Here is a 20,760-nt window from a genome sequence, read left to right as displayed (position 1 = left end):
CGGGGGTCCGCCTGTCCGCCGCTCCAGCAAACGGTTGGATGAAAAGGGTTGACATGTTATTTCGGAATGCTGAGTGATTCATAAGATTCCATCAAAGCAAAAACCCTTCGGGGAAAGGGTTCCATTCTACCGCCAGTGCTTATTAGTTTGGTGGGGTAGCTGGTAGCACGTATAAACACACACACATATATATTCAAACGCACACACGCGGGTACAACACTTGCCGCCACGCTTTAATGCGCATTCCCGGTAGCCCACAGCCCGGGCTGGGACTGGGGACACGGGTCGGGCACGACCACCGGGCGGAAAGGAATTTGAATATGTATGACAACATAGCTTCAACTTTTTGGTGCATCCTTTTTTTTTATTCCGTGCTGCGCTGTGCCACAAAGGGGGAGCCTCTGACCCCCTCCCTCCCCGCCCGAGCAAAATATTCAACAGCGTCTCGTTACGAATGATTATAAAGTATTCGGATATTGAGCGATTTCGGTTACACTGGTGAAATTGAATTCTATTATATTCACTGGCGCTTTGGAGAAAAGCGTTGTGTTTTTGGCTGGAACGGAACACACTCACTGCCAGAACAAACTATGTTTGCACGGTATGAAACGGGGCTTTCGCTGCTTTCATCCAAATTAAAAACAACCTAACTAGAGTATACTCAATCGCAACAACGACGCTTATTCATGGCGGCGCAACGAGCGATGTTGTTAGCAGCAAGTTGTGTAGCAAATTGCAAACACGCCAATTTGGCCAGCCGGGTTTGCGCAGAATAGTGCCTTTGCTAGCTGGCGTAGTTGTGTAAGTGAAATAGTGATGTCTTTCGATCGCTCACCGTTCGAGTTCGCACCATAAAAGGCATTCAAGGAGCCAAACAGCTGACCGATTTGGCGGCGCTTGGCACGCCGATCGATCAGACAATCGATTCGAGCCATATCGGGGCCCCTTCGATGATAGATCGATTGTGTTTTTCCTAGTGCAAACCTTCTCTCTCACACATACACACATAGCTGAGCTTGTGGTGGAAAACCTGTGCCTTGAATGCACTGGCAGTCGATAATGCTGCTGCTACAAACACATCGATTCGATTGATCGATACACTCTTTCTCGCTGCACACTATTATAATGCTATTTTCGTGACGTTTTTCATTAATCTGTTTCCTCGGCATGTTGCCACCCCGTCCTGCAATGTATGTGCCTTACCATCCTGCCGTCCTGCTGCCAACCCCGCTCTTATCTGCACTATCATCCGCATCCGAACGCACCCATCTTGCGGCAGACGCCGCAATCGACGGCGCGCACCGCTTCTGCTATTTTGGAGCTATTTTTGGGGCGCTGAGTATGTGCGGCGGATGCGAGTGTGGATGCGGTGCGATTTTCGCAAGAGACAAACGCATCCCGGGGCTGTCCCCGGCGGCCTTCTTCCGATGGCCCTCCGCGCCACCCACCCAAACACCGAGGTTCGGGTCTCTTGGCTCCGCCCGATCGGGTGCGATCCTTTAATGGTGATATGGCGTTCGATCTTTACTACCGCAGTATATAAGTTGGCACGCGTCAGTTTTGGCCCTCAGTCACCGCCTTGTAGCTGTCGGTTTATATCGCGTGCAGTATCAGTTTCAGTTGAGGTGAGTTGGTTTGCGCGGATTGTTCTTCGGTTCTTGGTGCAGTGCAAATACGCAGTGCGGAAAGCTTACATCTTTTTTTTGTTTTCGATTGGCCCAGCCAGCCTTGGCCGTTTTTGTGTAGCAGCACCAGCACTCAACAGCAAGCCTCAAGATGTGTGACGATGATGCGGGAGCACTGGTCGTGGACAATGGATCCGGAATGTGCAAGGCGGGCTTCGCCGGTGATGATGCGCCGCGCGCCGTCTTCCCGTCCATCGTTGGCCGTCCGCGCCACCAGGGTGTGATGGTCGGCATGGGCAACAAGGATGCGTACGTGGGCGACGAGGCACAGTCCAAGCGCGGTATACTGACGCTCAAGTATCCGATCGAGCACGGCATCATCACGAACTGGGACGACATGGAGAAGATCTGGCACCACACGTTCTACAACGAGCTGCGCGTGGCGCCCGAGGAGCATCCGGTCCTGCTGACGGAGGCCCCGCTCAACCCGAAATCGAACCGCGAGAAGATGACACAGATCATGTTCGAGACGTTCGCCGCACCGGCCGTGTACGTGGCGATCCAGGCCGTGCTGTCGCTGTACGCGTCCGGCCGTACCACCGGTGTGGTGCTCGACTCGGGCGATGGTGTTTCACATACCGTGCCGATCTACGAGGGATACGCGCTGCCCCACGCGATCCTGCGCATGGATCTGGCCGGTCGCGATCTGACCGACTACCTGATGAAGATCCTGACCGAGCGTGGCTACTCGTTCACGACCACGGCCGAGCGGGAGATTGTGCGCGACATCAAGGAGAAGCTGTGCTACGTTGCGCTCGACTTTGAGCAGGAAATGCAGGCGGCCGCCGCCTCGTCCTCGTCGGAGAAGTCGTACGAGCTGCCGGACGGACAGGTCATCACCATTGGCAATGAGCGCTTCCGCGCCCCGGAGGCCCTGTTCCAGCCGTCCTTCCTCGGCATGGAGTCGACCGGCATCCACGAGACGGTGTACAACTCGATCATGCGGTGCGACGTCGACATCCGTAAGGATCTGTACGCCAACAGTGTCCTGTCGGGCGGTACCACCATGTACCCGGGTAGGTGTCCTCTAGCTTTTTAGCCTCTTGGTGCGTATCGAGCTCTGCCCCTTGCTAACCATTCTCCGCTCTGTATGTACCCGCTTCTAGGTATTGCCGATCGTATGCAGAAGGAAATTACCTCGCTCGCACCGTCGACCATCAAGATCAAGATCATTGCCCCGCCGGAGCGTAAGTACTCCGTGTGGATCGGTGGTTCCATCCTTGCCTCGCTGTCCACCTTCCAGACGATGTGGATCTCGAAGCACGAGTACGACGAGGGCGGCCCAGGAATTGTCCACCGCAAGTGCTTCTAAGCAAACAAAACATCTGGGCTCACCAAACCCTAGCCCAAATCCCCCCACCCAAACCAAACAAAAACTCACCAAGAAAAAACCAAAAACCTCCCCGCCGTTCAATTTATTTTCTACTCGCGCGAAACGATGCTCGTGTGCGGTGTGGCGTCTCTGTTTCTTTTTACATTACATCATTATATTTTTTTAAAGCTTGAAATTGTAACATCTCGGGAGTAGCTAGCGAAGTAAATATATCTTTTTTGATTACATCATACTGTTCTTGCGGGGGGGGGGAAAGGGGGAAAAGGAGGAATTCAATTGGAACCCGGACTCGGTGGATGGAACGCATTGGGAGAGTGAAGGTATGTAAATTATATCACCACCGTCGAGTTCAGCTTAGAAGCAAGGGTACACCCTGTCGGTTGAACAGCAGCCGCTGGAAGTGACGAAGTGACGAACAACTGTTTCCAGGGCTTTCATCCATATGCAATCGAGTCCCTCAGCTTGGTAGTCGCTGTACTTCATAGTGTTATTTTTGCGCTACTCGTCAATGAAAATTGGCTCTTCTATCGGGTGGCTGGGCGGCTGGTTCTACGTGAAACAATACCTCACTGCGACGAGACAAGGCTAGCGCGATGGCACAGTTGCCGAACCACACCACAAGTTCGGGTGTGGATGCCGCCGATAGATCTCGTTTTGCACCGAATAATGCTAATTTCATGTAGATGACTTTTCCGCCGCCGTGTGCGTCTGTGTCGTGTGCCATTGCGCACTTTGCATTGCATTTGTTTTCCTTGTTGCTCTCAGCCAAGACATCGGGCTGTCGGGAGCCGTGTGCCTTCGGGAATGGAAGTGTACAGCCCGTTTGCTTCCACGTTCTCTTCTCGCCTTAGCTGCCAAACAAAACAATACAGATACAGCTGCGGTGTGCACGATGTGGCATTTCATCACCGGGAGCTGTGGAATGTTTACGTTCGCCTCTTTACCATTACCAGGTTCGGGGCCTTCGAGAGCGAGAAAAAAATAATCTGCCACATTACATTTATAGAACGGGGTGCGCGTACGCACTGATGAGCGGGGCACCACAAAGCGATGTTTCACGGGCTGCACTTTACCGATGCACTTGTCTCGGGGTAACTTGTGTGATTCGGACATTCTGATGCTTGTTGAAAGTCCGACGAATTGAAGCGGTTGTTTGAAAGCCAAAACTGTCCTAAACCTGAAAAGATAAAACTCCACCGTTCAAACATTTTAATCAAACAAATCAAAACCGCTGACTGTGGCGAAGGGGCGAACATAGACCTTTGAACCAGTGACAAGTTTGCTTGCCGAGCACACAAACTATTCAAACTGCAAGTTAACCTGCTCAAAATGCTATCAAAATTCCCCTTGTTCGTCTCGGCGACGTTCGCCATGACAACAATCGGAGGTGGCAGATTTGAAAGTAATCGAATCGGTTGGACAATCGTTTCTTCAGAGCAAGCAATCGTTTCGATTTCTGATGCTCTCGGTTCAGCTTTTGTCTGTGTGTGTGTGTGTGTGTGTGTGTGTGTGTGTGTGTGTGTGTGTGTGTGTGTGTGTGTGTGTGTGTGTGTGTGTGTGTGTGTCAGAGAGATGCACCGAAAAACTTTGCCATTCATCGCAATGGAACAACTTCAAACCCAATATCGGTTTGTCAGTTCTGATTAACGTTTGTGTACCCATCATCCGTGCCAGACTAGGACGTCAAGCGGGGATGATGATTGTCAGAAGTAAAATAATTTTCATTTTTAACGACTTTCTCATGACCTTTTTCATAAACTCTTTTAGATTTCGTTTTAGTTTTTGTGGGTTTTTTTTGGAGGTTGGTAATATACAAAGGGATGCCTCGGTGCTTCAGTATAAACGATGCCCCCTTATCTGCCAAGCTCATGGGAGCGTTCTGCAAACGGCGCTTCAGCGCTTGATCAACAAAGGTAATCCTTTTTCGCCGTGGCGCCAAGTCCCGCCGGTAATAAGAAAAAGTGACTCCATTTAGCTTTACTGTTCTCTGCGGCGGGCAGCACTCGAGCGTTTGGCACTCTCGTACGCTGTTAAGAAACGTGTGCCATAATAGTGAATAGACGATTATAATGATACTAAGGGCAGTGTGGTGCTAGCGGTTATTGTGCACGAAATTCGAGCCAAAAACCGGGGGATACTTGGGGATTACACTGTTTGGTCCCAGAAAACGATGATCCGTTCGTACGAGGTGCGTGCAGTCCGTTGTTGGAGTGCTAGATAATAGAAAAGTGTTGTTTTCTTCGTGTTATAGCTTTTGTATGCTCTTGAAACTTGACTTTATTACGTGTCTTCAGAGAGTTGTTTTTTCCCCTTTGTTTATTTATAGCAAACGTCACGAGGGATCTTTATGAAGTAAAAGAAATATTTAAAACACTAATATTACTAAAAAAAACACAAGTAGTACAAAAACCTTCGTACTACTGCCCCGTGCCGTGTTGTTGCACAAAAGCCACCGAGCCACTCAGCACAATGAAATGAAAACAAATCAAATAATGAATGGGCGCCCGCAGACATACTAAAAACCAACCGAGTCGTCGCCGCAGTTCCCAACTCCAATCAGCGAATGCATTTTTTATTATAATATTTCCCATTTCCACCAGGACATGTTTACTGTGCCACGATGTGCCCACAATCGGGAGCACGGATTGCAAGAAGACCGTGGCCGGCTGCCACCGCAACGGAAATGGGAATGTCCTTCATCATTTACTTGGGGATGCGCGTGCGAACTAAAATAAAAGATAACCTTTTTCGATGGAGCCGGGAGAAATTGCACACCACCGTACCGTACCACCGACTGCCACCGATCAGCCGTCACTTTAGCTAGACGATTGCTTAATCAATGAACCTGTGCTTGAATTATGCAAACCTCTGAGCAGCAGTATTTCTCCAACACCCCCAAAGAAGCTGAAGAGCAGAGGGAGAGAGAGAGAAAGGGAGAAAGAGACAGAGTGAAGAAAACAGCCTGAAAAGAACAGAGATGCTAGCAGGAATCGCAGCCCTTTGGAGCTATTGCGGAGTGCTTTTCGCTCGGGTTCGCTTTTGCATTCATTTTCCAACCGAAAGCACTTAAGATTTACGCCTCGGGACCATCGAGGGGGTGGATCGGGGGATGGTAAAGGAGGGCAATTTGGAAAGGTGTACGCGAGACTGTTGAATTAAACTTTAACAATTTTCTCCTGTGTGTGTGTGTGTTTTTTTAACACGTTCTTTCTTTGTCAGGATGGTCTATTTTTACCTCACCAAGTCGCTAACCTATTAAACCATGGGAAAACAGCAGTAGCAGCGGTAGCGAGGGTCCACTGAGGAGCAATTGTACTGCACAATTTGCGATATTGATTTTTTGCTGCTGTTTGCTTGTTTATTTGTAGCGTTATCCGGTTTGGCAAGACTCTGGCAAGATTGGAGAAAAAAACACGAAACCGACGCCAAGGACAGCTGGAAAGTTCAAAGCGGAGGACAGGGCGGTAAAACATTCATCAAGCGCCGAAAACTGAACCATTTTGCTACCGGCAACCATAAATCATCAGCGCTGGGCCCCGTACCCAGCGCGTCCGCTACGTGTTGCTTAATGTAATTTATCATAATTAGACTTTTGATTCGAGTCGGGCCCGGTTCGGACTGTTTGAGCGGTGAAGTTAACGCAAACCCCCGAGTAGGAAGCACTCCGTCAAGAATTGTTTGCATTGCTGCTCCACGGCACGGGAACTCGTTTTCGTTTCCTAATTTATTTAATGGTGTCTTGAGTTTTATTTACTAAATCCTCTTGCCCGCTCCCTTGGTGGAAAAAAACAATACATAATGTAGTAAAATGATTCATAAATTAAGTATGGTGCTGCGCTCTTCTGCAGCACAATTTCCCTACGCAATTCATCAGCAGCACACTGCGGTCCGTCCGCTTGCTTTCCTGCTCCGGCGTGTGCTACACCCTGTGCCTGTGAGTCATTAGGGGTAGGGATCGCCGGCTTGGGCAGTCATCGTTGGCCACAGCTGACAAATGCATTTTGTGCATGGGTTGCAATAATGTCTAGCTCGGTGCATCAGTTCGCCATTGTGAGTGTCCTTGCACTTCAACTGCCAGTCATTCTGGTACCTCGACACACACACACACCCAGCACCCATGGAGGTGGCAACGCATTGCCCGTTGACCTTATTTATGCTACGGGGTTGTGTTTTAATTCAGATTGAAACTAATGTTAAATTGCTTAAATAAAACAACCGGAAAACATAATCTGCTCATTAGGAGCGACGCCTGTGACAGTTTGCAAATGAGCTTGGGTAGGGAAGGAAAAACCGACCCATTTTGTTTCGCTGTACGTTAGTTTTTTTGTTGCTTTTGTTTCTGTGTTCACTTCCCGGGATAACCACTCCTTGGAGCGTGTTGGGTGATGTGTTCCGGCTAGTCTCCGGCTAGCGCTCCGGGTAAGAGCAAAAATGGAAATGTGTCGCGGGCGGACGGAATAGAAGACGGGGTGCTGTAGAGCATCAGCATAAACCCACTCTTTATGGAACACTACGCTTACCATTTTTCTCAATTTCGCAAACATTCAAAGCTGAAAGGCAGCTCAATTATCGTGGCGTTGGCATAGCGCTCGGTTTTGGTGGTGCTGCTGCTACGCTTCTTCCGCGTGTTGCGTGCCACTGCAACACGTTCGCCCGTCAGCAGCAGTGCCGGGTGTAGCACGCGGGGCTCTGGAAAGGACTTCATGCTGCCGGCTTACGCGCTGACAAGATAGCGAACTGACATTGGCTGTGTCGCCGTGGTGGCAAAAGGCGAGGGGAGAGCTTGCTAAAGACACGCTGCTAGACCCGGCTCATCTCGGGACAGACATTTGGCTTAGCGTGGTGGGGGGCTGGTGGATTCATCTCAACCCCCATACCCATTCCCCCCACCCCGACGCTTCAAAAAGAGGGGAGGTAGTGGAGCGTGGAACCAATGCAACCAAAATCATACAAGACGCAGCACAAAAGCTCGAACAAGGAACCCTCCCTAAAATAGATTTTCTTGCAAAACTCTCCCCGGCTGGACGCGAGTGTTGCGCGCACGATAGTGGGATGAGCATGAAGCGCGCGGCGACAAGGCGAACGGTACGAGCGAGCAGCGCTGCAAGAGGGGAAAGCTTTTCGCCGGCAAGCGTCTTTGAGCTTTAGCCGTAAAGAATATTTTCATGCCACCCTTTGCCAGCGCCAGCGAACGGATGGCGAAAAATCTTTTGCATAATGCAAAATAAACAGACATTCTTTATGAGCAGCTGTTAGTGCCCGGCACCAGTGCACTGGGCGTGTGTCGCCTCGCGTAGAAGGGTTTTTCTTGCGATCGAACGACAAGCCAGTTGACCAGAATCGCCCGGCTGGCCGCAGGATGGATAGTAGGAGCTTCTCCGGGTAGGCACATCTCCCCCCCGGGGGTAGCAGTCCACAAGAAGGAAAGAAGGAGCTCGCAAGTTGTTTTCTTTTTGCTCGATCAAGTACCAAATTTGCGGTACCGTTTTTGTTTAGCACAGGAAGCTCCTAACAAACCTCGTTGTAGCAGAGAGTTGTTTAAAAATTCTTAAAACATAATCATCATCCTTGTGGGCGGGTGTGCAGGTGGACAGAGGACAAGCCTACAGAGCGTTAATGCCGGCCAGCGCTGCAGCACGAGCAGCACACAAAAATAGCAGATTAGTAGTTGGCTGGTGGCAGAAGTTTTGGAACGCGGCAGTACCAGCGACCGCTCGTTAGCACTGGCACTGACGATGTAAACAAATTTGTTGTTTTGTTTTACACTCGGCGAGGGAAGGGAATTAGTAGGGCAAGTTTGTGGCTGTGGATACCTCTGGCTGTGCGATAAGAGGGCTGAAAAATGAATGATGTTATTGTAAAGTGAGTATGTTTTGCTGAGCTGGTTTTAAAATTCCGACACTTTACCCGCAGGACACGGGATTAGTTTTAACTGCAAATTATCGTTAGTTTTAATTGATGATGACCTGTGTAATATGCAATATATTTGAAATACCTATACAACAAGGATAACAGAATACCGAGCCGTTCCGGAAAGGAAAATTTTGCGACATAAACTGAAAGCGCTTCCAAAACTTCAAAGGCCTGAGAACATTTGAAAAAAACTATTATGCGACTTGATTCTAGACTGATTGTTTTGCCAGAATGCGTTTCGTCATAATAAACCTTTGCAACACTTCAACTAAAACACAATTTCGTTCGCAATGCATAAAACATTCTGCACATATTTTCGATTCTAAGTCAAACAACACGATAAGCTTATTCTACGAATATTCGTTTGTTGCTTCTTGCTATCATAAACAGTGAACTGCTGCGCAGGAAAATTGCATCAAACATTCACGCCGTTCGATACGCCTTTCCAACGGTCGCGCGTTCAGCCGAAAGCTCGCCTCAGCCAACGAACAGGAAGGTGAAAGAGAAGAGCGAAGATCGCCAATAACGCGAACCACCCCCCCAAAACTTTCCCCGTAAAACGCAATCAGCAAACATCTTCGTTCGATGGTTCGCGCACACTGGAAAACGCGTGGTGGAATTTGTTTCCCGGCATGATTTTCTCGCTGGCTTTGTTTGCCCAAACTAGTGTAGCAGGCGGTAGGAAAACTCATCTTGGCGCGTGATTTAATCCAAGCGCGTTGGATGAAAATTTAATATTTTAATTCGCACACAAATAAAATACAACTGCCGCGTGCCAGTCGTTCGCTGCCTACGCCCTCACTCTCTTTTTACGCTTCTATAATGTATCGACAGCGGACGTTGAGTCCGCATGGCCAGGAAGTGTGGCAAGTTTTGCATAATCTATTGAATTTCGGCAAAGCGAACTGGAACTGGTCAGCGAAACTCGATTTCGCAATGCGTTTCGTTTATTGATGAACGGGAGGATGAACGGGCGGGTTGTTTGACGGACTGCGGTGCAATGCTGCCGGTCAACATTGTGTCAACTACCGTGGAGCAGCAGATAGCGATAAATGCATCACATTTTCAGTGTTCAACCCCTAAACGCTCTGTCAAACGGTTTATGCATTAGTAACGTTTATTGAAAAAATCAATAATGCATTCGATGCTCTGCGATGCGGTCTGCAAAAAGTTGACCGATTGATCACTGCAACAGCTGTAAACACCTTGTCCAAAGTGTGTGTGTGCGCGCGTGTGTACAAAATCATTTACAATGACCTCTGACAAATTGCGTGTTGACTAATCATCACACGAGCGCGAACTTAGCATAATGGTGCATTAATGTTCAATTAATTTGACGTACTTACCGCAAATTATTACTTAATTGCCTGATTGCATATTCATCAACAAGGCACGCGACACCGTCCATTGTGGACTCTAATTGGCGTATAGGTAAGCGGTGGCAGCAATACAGCTTACCTAATCACTCGGAGTGTGGTGCAGCATGCAGGGCACTTGTTAGTATGTTAATAGAAAGCTTTAGTATGTTGGAAAAATCCTACCATTTCTGGTTCCCGTTAATGTTGTTGGTAGATTAGCTTCTCCTCGTAGATGTTCCTTTTTTCTTAACTATTACTATTTAATTAAAAAGATACCAACATTCAAACACAACACAATACAATACAGTAGCGCTTGTTTGATGTTCACTTCCCTTTGCCGAATGTTTTATGCGCCTGTTTACGAGCAGAGTTAAAATACCTTGTGCCCCCCCAAAAGGTCCCGACTCCGTGTCATCATTGATAAGTTTTAATGGCCCCATCGGTAGGCTTCTTGACCACAGCAGAGCTTTGAGTGAACACTTGGCCGGGAGCATCGTCCGTAGATAAAGTTTGCGAAACTTATCGACTCGTCCCGGCACGCCCATGGTTTTGCGGCGGACGAGTGTGTCTGTTGCCCGTGCCGGAAACCAAGTAGCCAAGTATGTAACGGAACTTAAAGCGGATTAATTAAGTTGTGCAAACCGCTTGCAGAACGAAACCATTCTGCCGGCATTTTCATACGCTCGTGTGTTGCTGCCTTTGATCCAGCGAGATAAAGGGACTTTATTTTTTAATAGTTTGCCTAACGATGGAGGTAAAACTTGGAAGTAGGTCGGACCGATGCGCCACCCATTCGCAGGCGTGTGTTTGATAAGAGACTAGAAGCGTTTTCGCCAAACATCTCTGGGGAAGCATTTGGAGCTGAAATTAATAGTGCTATATCATCAAAGTTTCGTTTTTTTTTGCTGTAATATCTACATCGAGCCAATTTTGAGCATGATTGCTTTTGTTTGATTTGTGGTTGTGCACCGGGAAGTAATGGGATTTTCTTAGCTTGGGCTAGAAGTAATGGGTTTAATTTGGGTTAAGATAGCACATTTATCGCTGGTTGTATCTGATGGTTGTATCTTGAAGGTGTCCCCTACAATCTGTAAGGAGCATGTCATTTTTAAACTATTCATTGATGAGTTGACGAGAGCTCAACATGAATTTACAATCTGTTTTAAATTTATACAAATCTACAAAGTGCTAAACAATGTTGGTAGCATTTCTTTAATACTTCGACCTTGTAATATCCATATTTAAAAAAGGTTTTATCATTGTTTATACAAAACTTAATTGATGCAAACCGAAAGTTTCAAGTATTAGATGACAATGTTGGAGGGGTTAGCTTCTTAAATATTTAACCACTTTTGCCACAAAGTGCAATGCACAACATCAAGAGAAACTAACAAAAAACTAGCAGAGTTTTAAGTCATCTTCAATGTATGCTTTTGTGATTGCATTCTTAAAACCAGCAACTTGATCTGTGACGGGCACTTTAAACATTTCTTCTAGTTTCTCTTACACCAGTTGATAAAAAAGTTGAAATAGGGGATTCCTCTATAGATTAACATGTGTTTATTTCTACATCACTTCTACCGGGCAAGTTAACCATGTCCACAAGCTCCCAGCCAACGTTTCCCCAACTCCGAAGAATGCATGGCACATTGAAAAGCATTACTGCAGCTTTGGAGAAATGCCTGGTTGATTTTTTGTCCCTCCTCGCAAGTCCTATGCCTGGTAGTCTGGATGCCTGCAATCATCATTGTGCTGGCCGTATGCCCGGCACTGCACCGAGAACAAGCAGCGCAAGATGCCTAAGGCTTTTTGCAGGTCTTCAGCCTAGCTTCATTCTTCATCTGCAGGCGCTCGGGAAGCTTTCGTTGGACGTTGTCGCCCGTTCCGGTTCGCAGACAACGGTATCCCCATTCCCGTGACTGTATGACAAAAACTGAATGCGAGTGTGTAACGTGATTTTAGTTATAATGGAATTATTTCGTGTAGATTATGCAAATCTGCTTTGACAGTGCCCTGCCCAGAACCATCCTCTAGTGGAATGAAGCGCATGTTCTTGAGGCAAAGGAAATGGAAAAGGGATTGTAGTGGTTGGAGTTTAGTTAGCAGCGATGGCGATTATGTTTTAATGAGGTAGAAAGCCTTCGGTTGGTCACGGGTAGTTTGGAAGATCATGTAAGTGTTTTCCCTGCCACACAATCCTGCAACACTTATAATGCTTTTTTCTGTATTGTTTATTCTTCAGGTGGCTGTCATTTTATGCGCGGCATTGACCTTGCAACAACAACAACAACAACAACGCAGAATAATAATAAAAAAATAAAAACAGGAATATCAATCGCATACCGCACAAACACAAACATTATTTAAACCTGCATGGATTATTTGTTGCCATTTGGTATAAATTAAATTAAAAATGCAACATTGAATTGTACAACAGCAGGCCGGGATGCGCTGGTACTGTTTGCTTTAGCGAAAGCTCATCATCGTGCTGAGGTTTTCCGCAGGTTTCCTCCGTTGCTACTTCCGCAGGAAGAAAGGCTAGGGGACGCACCTGAATAAATATAAAATAATTTAACAATCGTTTATTAATTCCCACACCCGTCGGAGCTGGGCAAACCCGTTGCCGCCGGTTTGGGCACCACCCGCAAGCCACATCGGCAACAACATTCGGTAGCCACATCACGCAATGCACCGACCACCACCACAGCACGCTGTACATCATTATTGATCGCCACCGTCAAATGCAACGGCACACGTTTGCGACCTTCCCACCGTCGGTCAGTTCCCATTCCGGGCGAATAAATGCAACCAACTTGCCCGGATCGGTTGGTCATTTCCCCGACCAAGCCTGCTAGCTTGAATGGATGACCTCCAAACATGATGCAATGAAGCAGGCAGATTCACACACACACACACACACACACACACACACACACACACACACACACACACACACACACACACACACACACACACACATCGTACAAGTGGTGACGGGGGCGGAGAAAACGATAGGATAATTTGGTGCTCGATAATAAATAACCGCACACAGTTCCGATGTTCCCTGGGAAATAGATAGAGAGAGCAAGAGAAAGACAGAGAGAGAGAGAGAGAGAGAGAGCGAGAGAGAGAGAGAGGGGGAGAGTGAGAGAGAAATATCCAGCGAGGAAAAAGAGCCTGTCAGGTGAATTTGAATAAATATTTGTGTCTGTGCAGGTTTGGAGTTTTCGGGCAAAGTGGAATAATATGGGTCGGAATGAGCTTACCGTACGGTTAACCGAGAATTAATAAACATTGACCACAATGCGCGGTCAGGAGAACGTATCGATATCGCTGCATTTCATTGCGTTTTAATGAGCTATCTTTCGGGGATACTGGAGTGAGCTCGCTCCCCATCGGGGCCGTTCGGCAGTATGGGGGCAATATCACTTCAGGAGCAATCATTTCGGTATTATTTTAAGAGCAACTGCGCTGTGTTTACGGTGCACTTCCGGTGCCCTTCGCCATGGTAGTCGCCCTGATGCTGCTGACCTTGAATCGCCCCACTGCACGGCGGCTTCGTTTGCTTCAATTTCGATGAATTTCATTCCAGCCCACCGACCGGTGGATCGTTTCAATCCAACGAGATTAGAGATTTTGCCAGTCTATTAATATTCATTTTAAAATCGTATCACTCCTTTGAGACGCCACGACCTCGAAGCTCGCTTTCTTACCTTCCAGGGATACTGCTTCCCCGCATACAGTTTCATGAACTTAATCTTTCCCACCGGTACAGCCTTTATTGCTACCGATAAATCGTTTGCTAGATCGTCGTCATCGTTGTGTTCTCTTTCTTCTTCCTAGCGCAGATGGGAGGAAAGTGATTAGTCGTGCCGGTCAGGGCGAATCTGGTGAATTATTTGCTGCTGTCTAAATTTTTCCCACACCCACACGTTATTGGGCGGAAGGTAGTGATTCCCACCTGTACTTGGGCACAACATTTCTCAACTGCCGACTTGCCAATTTCTTTCCCCATTGAAATGAACCATAATGAGTACGCAAATCGAATTTTCCCTCGGGCACACAAAAATGACGCGTTATTTCCTCATTTCATGCTAGAAGTTTCTTTTTACTTTTCCGAGGATTAAATTGGCAGCATATGCTCAGTGGAGATTAAAATGCTGCTTGTGTAAGGTAGTTCAGTGGCATATTTTTTTGCTAAGGTAGATAGTGAAGTGAAATAACAGTAGGGATTATTGGCGGTATGTTTTCTTTGTGATGGTTAAGTCAATTTTTGCACATTATGCACACATGAGAGAACTGTAGCAGCTGCAACTTTGAATTTCTTTAAATAGGCGCTTTTTAATCGACTTGCTTTGCATTAGAAATAGCAGCAAATTTGCGTATCGTCATAACAGAGCCAGTACATACCGTTTCAATTAAATCCGTACACAATCTGTTCCGCACCCGAGCGCTGTTTGTCTGCAGCTTGGGAAATGGCACAGAATCGAAGCAAAACTTTTTTAATCAGGTGATCAGATGTGTTTATCGTTTTTCAAAGCTCTCAATTTTTGTCAGATATTGCGGCACACGTGTGGAAATATTCTTGGTTTTTTTTTATTGAAGCACGATTAGGAGAAGCTATCGGATAGGAGCTTTACTTTGCACAATTATAGAGCATTGGAAGGACATTGAAAGAACAGGTTTTGTGTAACTTTGTTGTCTGGCGCAATGCGGTTCGAAAGTGAATCGGGCTGTTTGTAAACTTTGATGACTGCAGTTGTTTGTACTCTCAAAACAACATTTCACAAATCTCTAGGAATTGGGTGCATTGTATTGCTGAAGTTGAACAGCGAATCTGTAGTTTTTGTGCATCAACTATTTTAATTTTAAACTTACTAGAACTCTCGGAACAAACATATCTAGCAATGACTAAACGTGTCAAACTTTCTCCCACGTCCAAACCTTACTACTACGCACCAGCTTATATAATGAGAGGATAGTCTCTGTGCGATGAGCAATTTACGCCCTTGTGTCAGCTCTTTAAACAAAATCCTAATTGTGTATAGGTTTAGGTGGAATTATCTCAAACACACCGCATTCACCTGACCCGTTGGTTTGGTTTGCCGGCAAACAGTTGTCCAGCTGATCCGACCCTTTCAGGTCTTCAAGAGACGGTACAACAACACCACCACCACCAACACGTACTACACTCGCCATGAAGGAGGAAACCGTTTAGCTGACACATGTAAATAGCTGCTGACAGGAGTTAATTAACCATTCTTCGGCGGCAAGCGAAGGCGTTAGTTTCGGACGCCATGTCATGTCCGTTTGCTGATTGTTTCGAGCAGCGGTTCCGCAACACCCAGCTGGGCCACCTGCTGCAAATAAACGGTCGCTCCCCGTCACACCTCCCCATCCCGTTGTGCCACCTCTCCATCCCAGGACTGTATCCTTCGGTTAGAATAAACATTCGACACGAAATTTTCCTCACACTGGACGAGGTGTGGAAATTTGTATGCAAATAAGAAAAGTGGTCCTGTCCTGTGCCGCCCTGTTCCGTTGTGTCCGTCATAAACGGTGCGGTGTGTCCCGGGCGTGTGAGATTAAATCCACTTGCACCGCACTGCTCACGCAACCAGTGCCATGCCGAGTCCGTCTCGGAGTCGGTGGTTTTCCATCGCTACCTGTGTTTCTGTGTTTGAATTCAAGCACTGCGGGAAAGGTTGATGAGGTTGATGGGGCAATGTCAGTGAAAGGTTGAGAGCGACAGCGAGTGAGAGACAGTGCCTTCCGAGTGTTGGAATCGCGCATCCGCAAGCCACCGGGCCAGCCCGGCAGTGCTTTTCTGGCAAGGATAACTGCTTTCAGTTAATTAAAATAGAGCAAACAATTAGGTTTAATTATCAGTGTGAAGGTGAGCGCCGGGGCTAAGTTGTGCACACATTGTATGCATACAAATACCGATAAATGAATGTGTGTGGTTGTGTGAGTGTGTGTGTGTTGAGTGTATTGGTGTATTTTCCCTGTTTTGTACGGGTTGCTGTGGCTATCGCGAAATGCTCGTGCCTTGCAGCGGACAGGGCAGGCCGTTCGAGAGCGTTTCACATGATATTCTAGTCATGCTCAGTTGAACTGATTAAATTGGTTGCAATAATTAAAACAACACACACACACACTCACCCATCGTCCCAGATTTAGGATCGGTCGAAAGATCGGAACTCTCATCCACTGGTCAAGCATCGACGGCGTGGCTTTCCGGTTCCGGATTTCATTTTAACATACTTCAACTTCGCTCTTCGTTTTTTGTTGCTTGATTCTAGCAGTGCTTAACGTTTCTCCAAGAATCGCACACAGCAGTCAATTTGTAACACGCTAATGATCGACAAAACTAGCTTCACTTGAGATTGGAAAGCAAAGCGCCCAAAGTTAATTTAATTCCACTACTAACCGCTTAAAATGTGACTAGAATTAACGAAATTTGTGCGTAGACATTGCGGCCCGTGATTACCACATTTTTGTAGGAAGCGTTTTTCCACCCTCTCCATCCCACGCAATAGGCTCCCCTGTAATCCTATAAATTGGAGTGTTTGTGGTGGTGGTAGCAGAGGCGAGTAACTAGAAAATTCAATCCTTACGAATGGGTGGAAAATTAATGAAACAGTGAGCAAACTGTGCAGCAAGGAAACGCAAAGAGCCGAGAGCACTTACAGAGCAACACGGATTCCAAATTCCAAATGGAAATAATGTCGGAAACGGAACGAACATTCACTATGTTATGTGTTTGGTACTTTATCGGACTGTTTTTTCCTATCTTGTTAGTGTTAAGACCGAGTGGTTGTACAGCGAGTAGTGTGGTTTGTGCTTTGTTCTTCCTAGTGTGCCTCTCCCTTTCTTTCTGCTACTTTCGCAGCATCCAGCAGCACAGCACGCCCCATCGTGTTGTAAACATCTGTACCGGCACAGTTGGCACCTCTGCTGTGCTATGCTCCCTAAAAACGGGTCTTAATCCTACCTAAGTCTTGACCCTAACGTGGGGAGGTGGGACGTATTTTTTGGAGTGGTGATTGCGCTTGTTTAGTGACCAATTTGTTTTGTAGATTATTATAATGAACTCACGATGTAGCGCGGGTGGAGAGCAGCAAGCACGACGGTCCGGAGTGTTAGTCTCCGACTGTAATTTAATCTTACATTCAGCGTGGTAATTCTTGAGCCCGAAAGAGTGTTGTGGTCAGTGTTTTGTGCAGCTTTTTGTGTGCCTGCACACCTGCTACACCCGAGGGAACAATCCTTCGAGGTGAAAGCGGTGAGTTTATCCCTGCACACTCCGCCGTTCATTTGCTGCCGGTATTTTGAGAATTGCTTTTAATTTCCAAAACAACTTGAGAATATTACACCGCTGCGCCGGGCGGGCGGGGTTCGCGATGGTCGTACGTTGGGCTGCTAATTTATTCCGATTCACGATTCGACCACAAGGCGAAACGCGTGAGTGGCTAGTGCGGTTTTGCGTCCTTTTTTCACCCCCGACCGTTTTCCAGCGTTTCATTGTAGTAGTTTAATTATCAATGAATTTTTACCACCATTTACCAGGCGCACCTGTTCCACCTGCTGTTGGTGCCTGAGCTGCAGGTGGGGGGCCTTCCCCAAAAACTTGCCCCTAATTGTGTCGGCAGCGAGCCGGAATGTCTGATAAGAATAGCGAGCCCGGGTAAGGGCGGCAGTGAGCAAATTTTAGCAGCGCGATTTTAAACACTGTAAAGTTATGGTGGAACGTACAGTTTGCCACATCATATGTGCTGCCTCGCCGTGGGTTTGTCTGGCGCAGGGCTGACAAGTTCTTTACCAACCGAATGAAGGTGATTATTCATACCCGGTTGCTTTGCTGCCGGGCGTGATAATTTATTCATCCCTTTACCACGCGACGACGACAGCGTTGACTCATTTTACGCTTCAACGTTTCGCTCCGGTATAATGTAGTTGGCAGGAAAGGGGTTTGCACACATCGCTGCGCCCCAAACTACAAGAGCACGGTTAAAAGTTGCTACTGCGAATCCATACCATCCTTCGTGCGGATTGCTGCTCCATCGCAAGTGAGCGCGCTGATTCTAGCGAAAGTGTGCAATATATGGCTGGCCGGATTTACTGAATCAAACGGGAGATTGCATTTTTTCCATGCACTTTTCTTTAGACACACTGCAAGCCGAGAAGCAATGTTTCACTCAATCGTGCGAATTGATTTTGCTCGATCATGAACGAAAACATGTTTTCTGTTTGCTTGTGCGAACTCGAGAGGTTTCCCAACATCGTTAGCGTTGTGCTAGAGCCTGGAAGGATCTTCAGTGGTTGAAGAATTCGGTTTTTTGGCTTCAAGTATGACGTGCATCAGGGTGTTCCTGTACCTTGGGGATATTCTTTTTGCAATCTTTCACAGAATCAAACCCTTGTACTAAAGTGTGAGATCCAGTGGGCGGCTGATACGTCTATCGGTCCGGTTAGTGATGGTATAAAGGGAGATTAAACCCAAAATCGATAAGTATCCCTGCCGTCATTCATTAGAAATTGGTAACCATTTTGCCAATGCCTTATGAGTTTACTGAATCGGATTGTTTACTTTAAATATATGTATTGTGTAATCATCAATGGACAAGAATCTTTAGGAGGCCTTTCTCGGTAAAATGAAAATTGCTCACACTAACGATTGTTTCAGGTAGCAATGCTTCAAGAAGCCAAAAGAGAAATTATTACTAGGAACAGAAAATGGATATTTCATACAGGGCAAAAGTGGAGTGATTTTTTTTTTTTATTAAACTCTTATGCATTCTATGTATTATACATATTGGATGGATGTTTGGAAAAGTGTCATAGGTGCAGTTTTCTAAGAAAAATATATGACACATTCTTGTCGTTCCTTTACAAAGCAAAAACATACAGCAAACTTCATCGAGGATTTTAGGAAAACTCTTGGAATGAAGCAAACAGATTGAAACGAACAATGATTTCTAGGTAATGCAGTCATACATTATTCACCACAAGCCTACCTCAACGCAAAACCTTAGCTTTTGTCGTTTGTTCTCAGCAGCGAGCTCTAAAACTCATCGAATAAATTCGATCATTTTCCTCTAACTCTTGCGAATCGAAATACGATGCCTCCGATGCTCGTTCGTTTCGAATTCGATGCTTCTTGGGTCGAAAATCAAAGCAATGATGGTGCACAATTGCGATATGTACGTGTACGTCTCAGTCTCAGCCGTTACTTTCCCCTAATCAAAGCCGCAGAAGTATCAGGAGAAGCTCTGTCCACGGAAGGAAGCTTCCTATAGAAGGCACCGATATGACTGTGAGCGAAAACAGGCTTCAACATTACCAGCCACACCAATGATTGGTAGAGAGCAAACACAAAAAGAAAACAATCTCAGTGGCGTGGCAACGCCGACTCGGTGCTCGTTTGCTATTGCACATAACTATCTTCCCCAGACTGGGTGCAGTACTTTTGGAGCAAAACATGTGTATCCCGTTCATAAGCGTCCCGGCGGTACGGTAGAATACTAACTTCGATTCAACGCTTTCTCCAATGGGTTCGCTGCCTTCCTTTGTGGGAGAAAGAGGTTTATCCTACAGCATATTGCCATTGTCGATCTGATCTAGTGCACCGAATCGGCATGGCGTGGGAGTGTTTGACGAAACAGAGTATGCACCGAGAAATACCGAGTGTGTGTGTCTATTCCTCAAGTACGCGTCGCGTCGGTGGCTCATTGATGTGGTATCCGAAGTTTACCTTTCGATGAGAATCTTCAGGCCGTACATGTGTTCTGCATCACACATGATGCCTTTTCACCGGCTTTCTACCGCGGCTTGATGTACATGATGCGAATTTTTCCCTCCCTGCGCCTTCCTACCATGCTTGGGCAGCATCTGGTGTTGTTTTGTTTTTGTGCGACATTTCCCGCACCCACTCGTTATTGATCACGTACGTTTTTTGTTGTTGCTGCTACTGCTGTTGCTACGCCTGCCCACAGCAATTTCGAACCGAGACACACTTTAAGTTGAGCCGTTTGGTCGTTTGATGTGTGGCGTACGAATAACATTTGCAGCTGGAATTTCGTATCATTGCACACACTCTCATCATGATTGTCATAGCAACCGCTACTTTGTTGCTGCTTCACTCGAGCAATAAGCTTAAACCAACAGGCTGGCAGCAATGTGCGTACCTGTGCGTACTGGAACATTGTGGGAGCATTCTCTGCGGTTTGCCGATCGTTTGCACTGTTTACGCAACTGCTTAAGGTTCGCTAATATGTGCCGTTATTTCCTGCGGTGATGTCTGTATGTGCCTACCCGACTTGCTGTAGTGAAATTCTTGCCAGTCATGTTATGATGATGATGAAGTATTTCAAGCTTCTATACACAGGAAACTTTAGTCACCAAGAAAATTAGTACGAAATGCCTTAACTTGTTTATTTCTCCACGAATTCTTTATAGTTTTAGATTGTCG

At 46.7% G+C, this 20,760-nt stretch overlaps 1 protein-coding gene across 2 annotated transcripts; it reads left to right on the top strand.

The window, feature by feature from the left end:
• Positions 1 to 1,503: 1,503 nt before the first annotated feature.
• Positions 1,504 to 3,245, top strand: LOC120895664 (actin, muscle-type A2-like). Of its 2 annotated transcripts, none has more exons than XM_040299200.1 (3): positions 1,504 to 1,625; positions 1,723 to 2,701; positions 2,792 to 3,245. In XM_040299200.1, the coding sequence occupies exons 2-3, from the start codon at positions 1,777 to 1,779 to the stop codon at positions 2,995 to 2,997; spliced, it is 1,131 nt and encodes a 376-aa protein (XP_040155134.1). In that variant the 5' UTR covers positions 1,504 to 1,625; positions 1,723 to 1,776; the 3' UTR covers positions 2,998 to 3,245. The 2 variants fall into 2 exon arrangements, with proteins under 2 accessions (XP_040155134.1, XP_040155135.1); XM_040299201.1 differs by having other exon boundaries at positions 1,519 to 1,625; positions 1,727 to 2,701.
• Positions 3,246 to 20,760: the final 17,515 nt, after the last annotated feature.

Source organism: Anopheles arabiensis, chromosome 2 (genome assembly GCF_016920715.1).
Source record: "Anopheles arabiensis isolate DONGOLA chromosome 2, AaraD3, whole genome shotgun sequence".
NCBI classification, from domain to species: domain Eukaryota; kingdom Metazoa; phylum Arthropoda; class Insecta; order Diptera; family Culicidae; genus Anopheles; species Anopheles arabiensis.
The sequence above is the reverse complement of the archived record's forward strand: the minus strand, read 5'-3'. Positions and strand labels throughout refer to the sequence as shown.

Excerpts from the sequence above, each read along its gene's own strand:
- LOC120895664 (XM_040299200.1), top strand. The coding sequence starts at position 1,777 with ATGTGTGACGATGATGCGGGAGCACTGGTCGTGGACAATGGATCCGGA. Across the intron at positions 2,702-2,791 it reads CGGTACCACCATGTACCCGG|GTATTGCCGATCGTATGCAG; the intron begins GTAGGTGTCCTC and ends ACCCGCTTCTAG.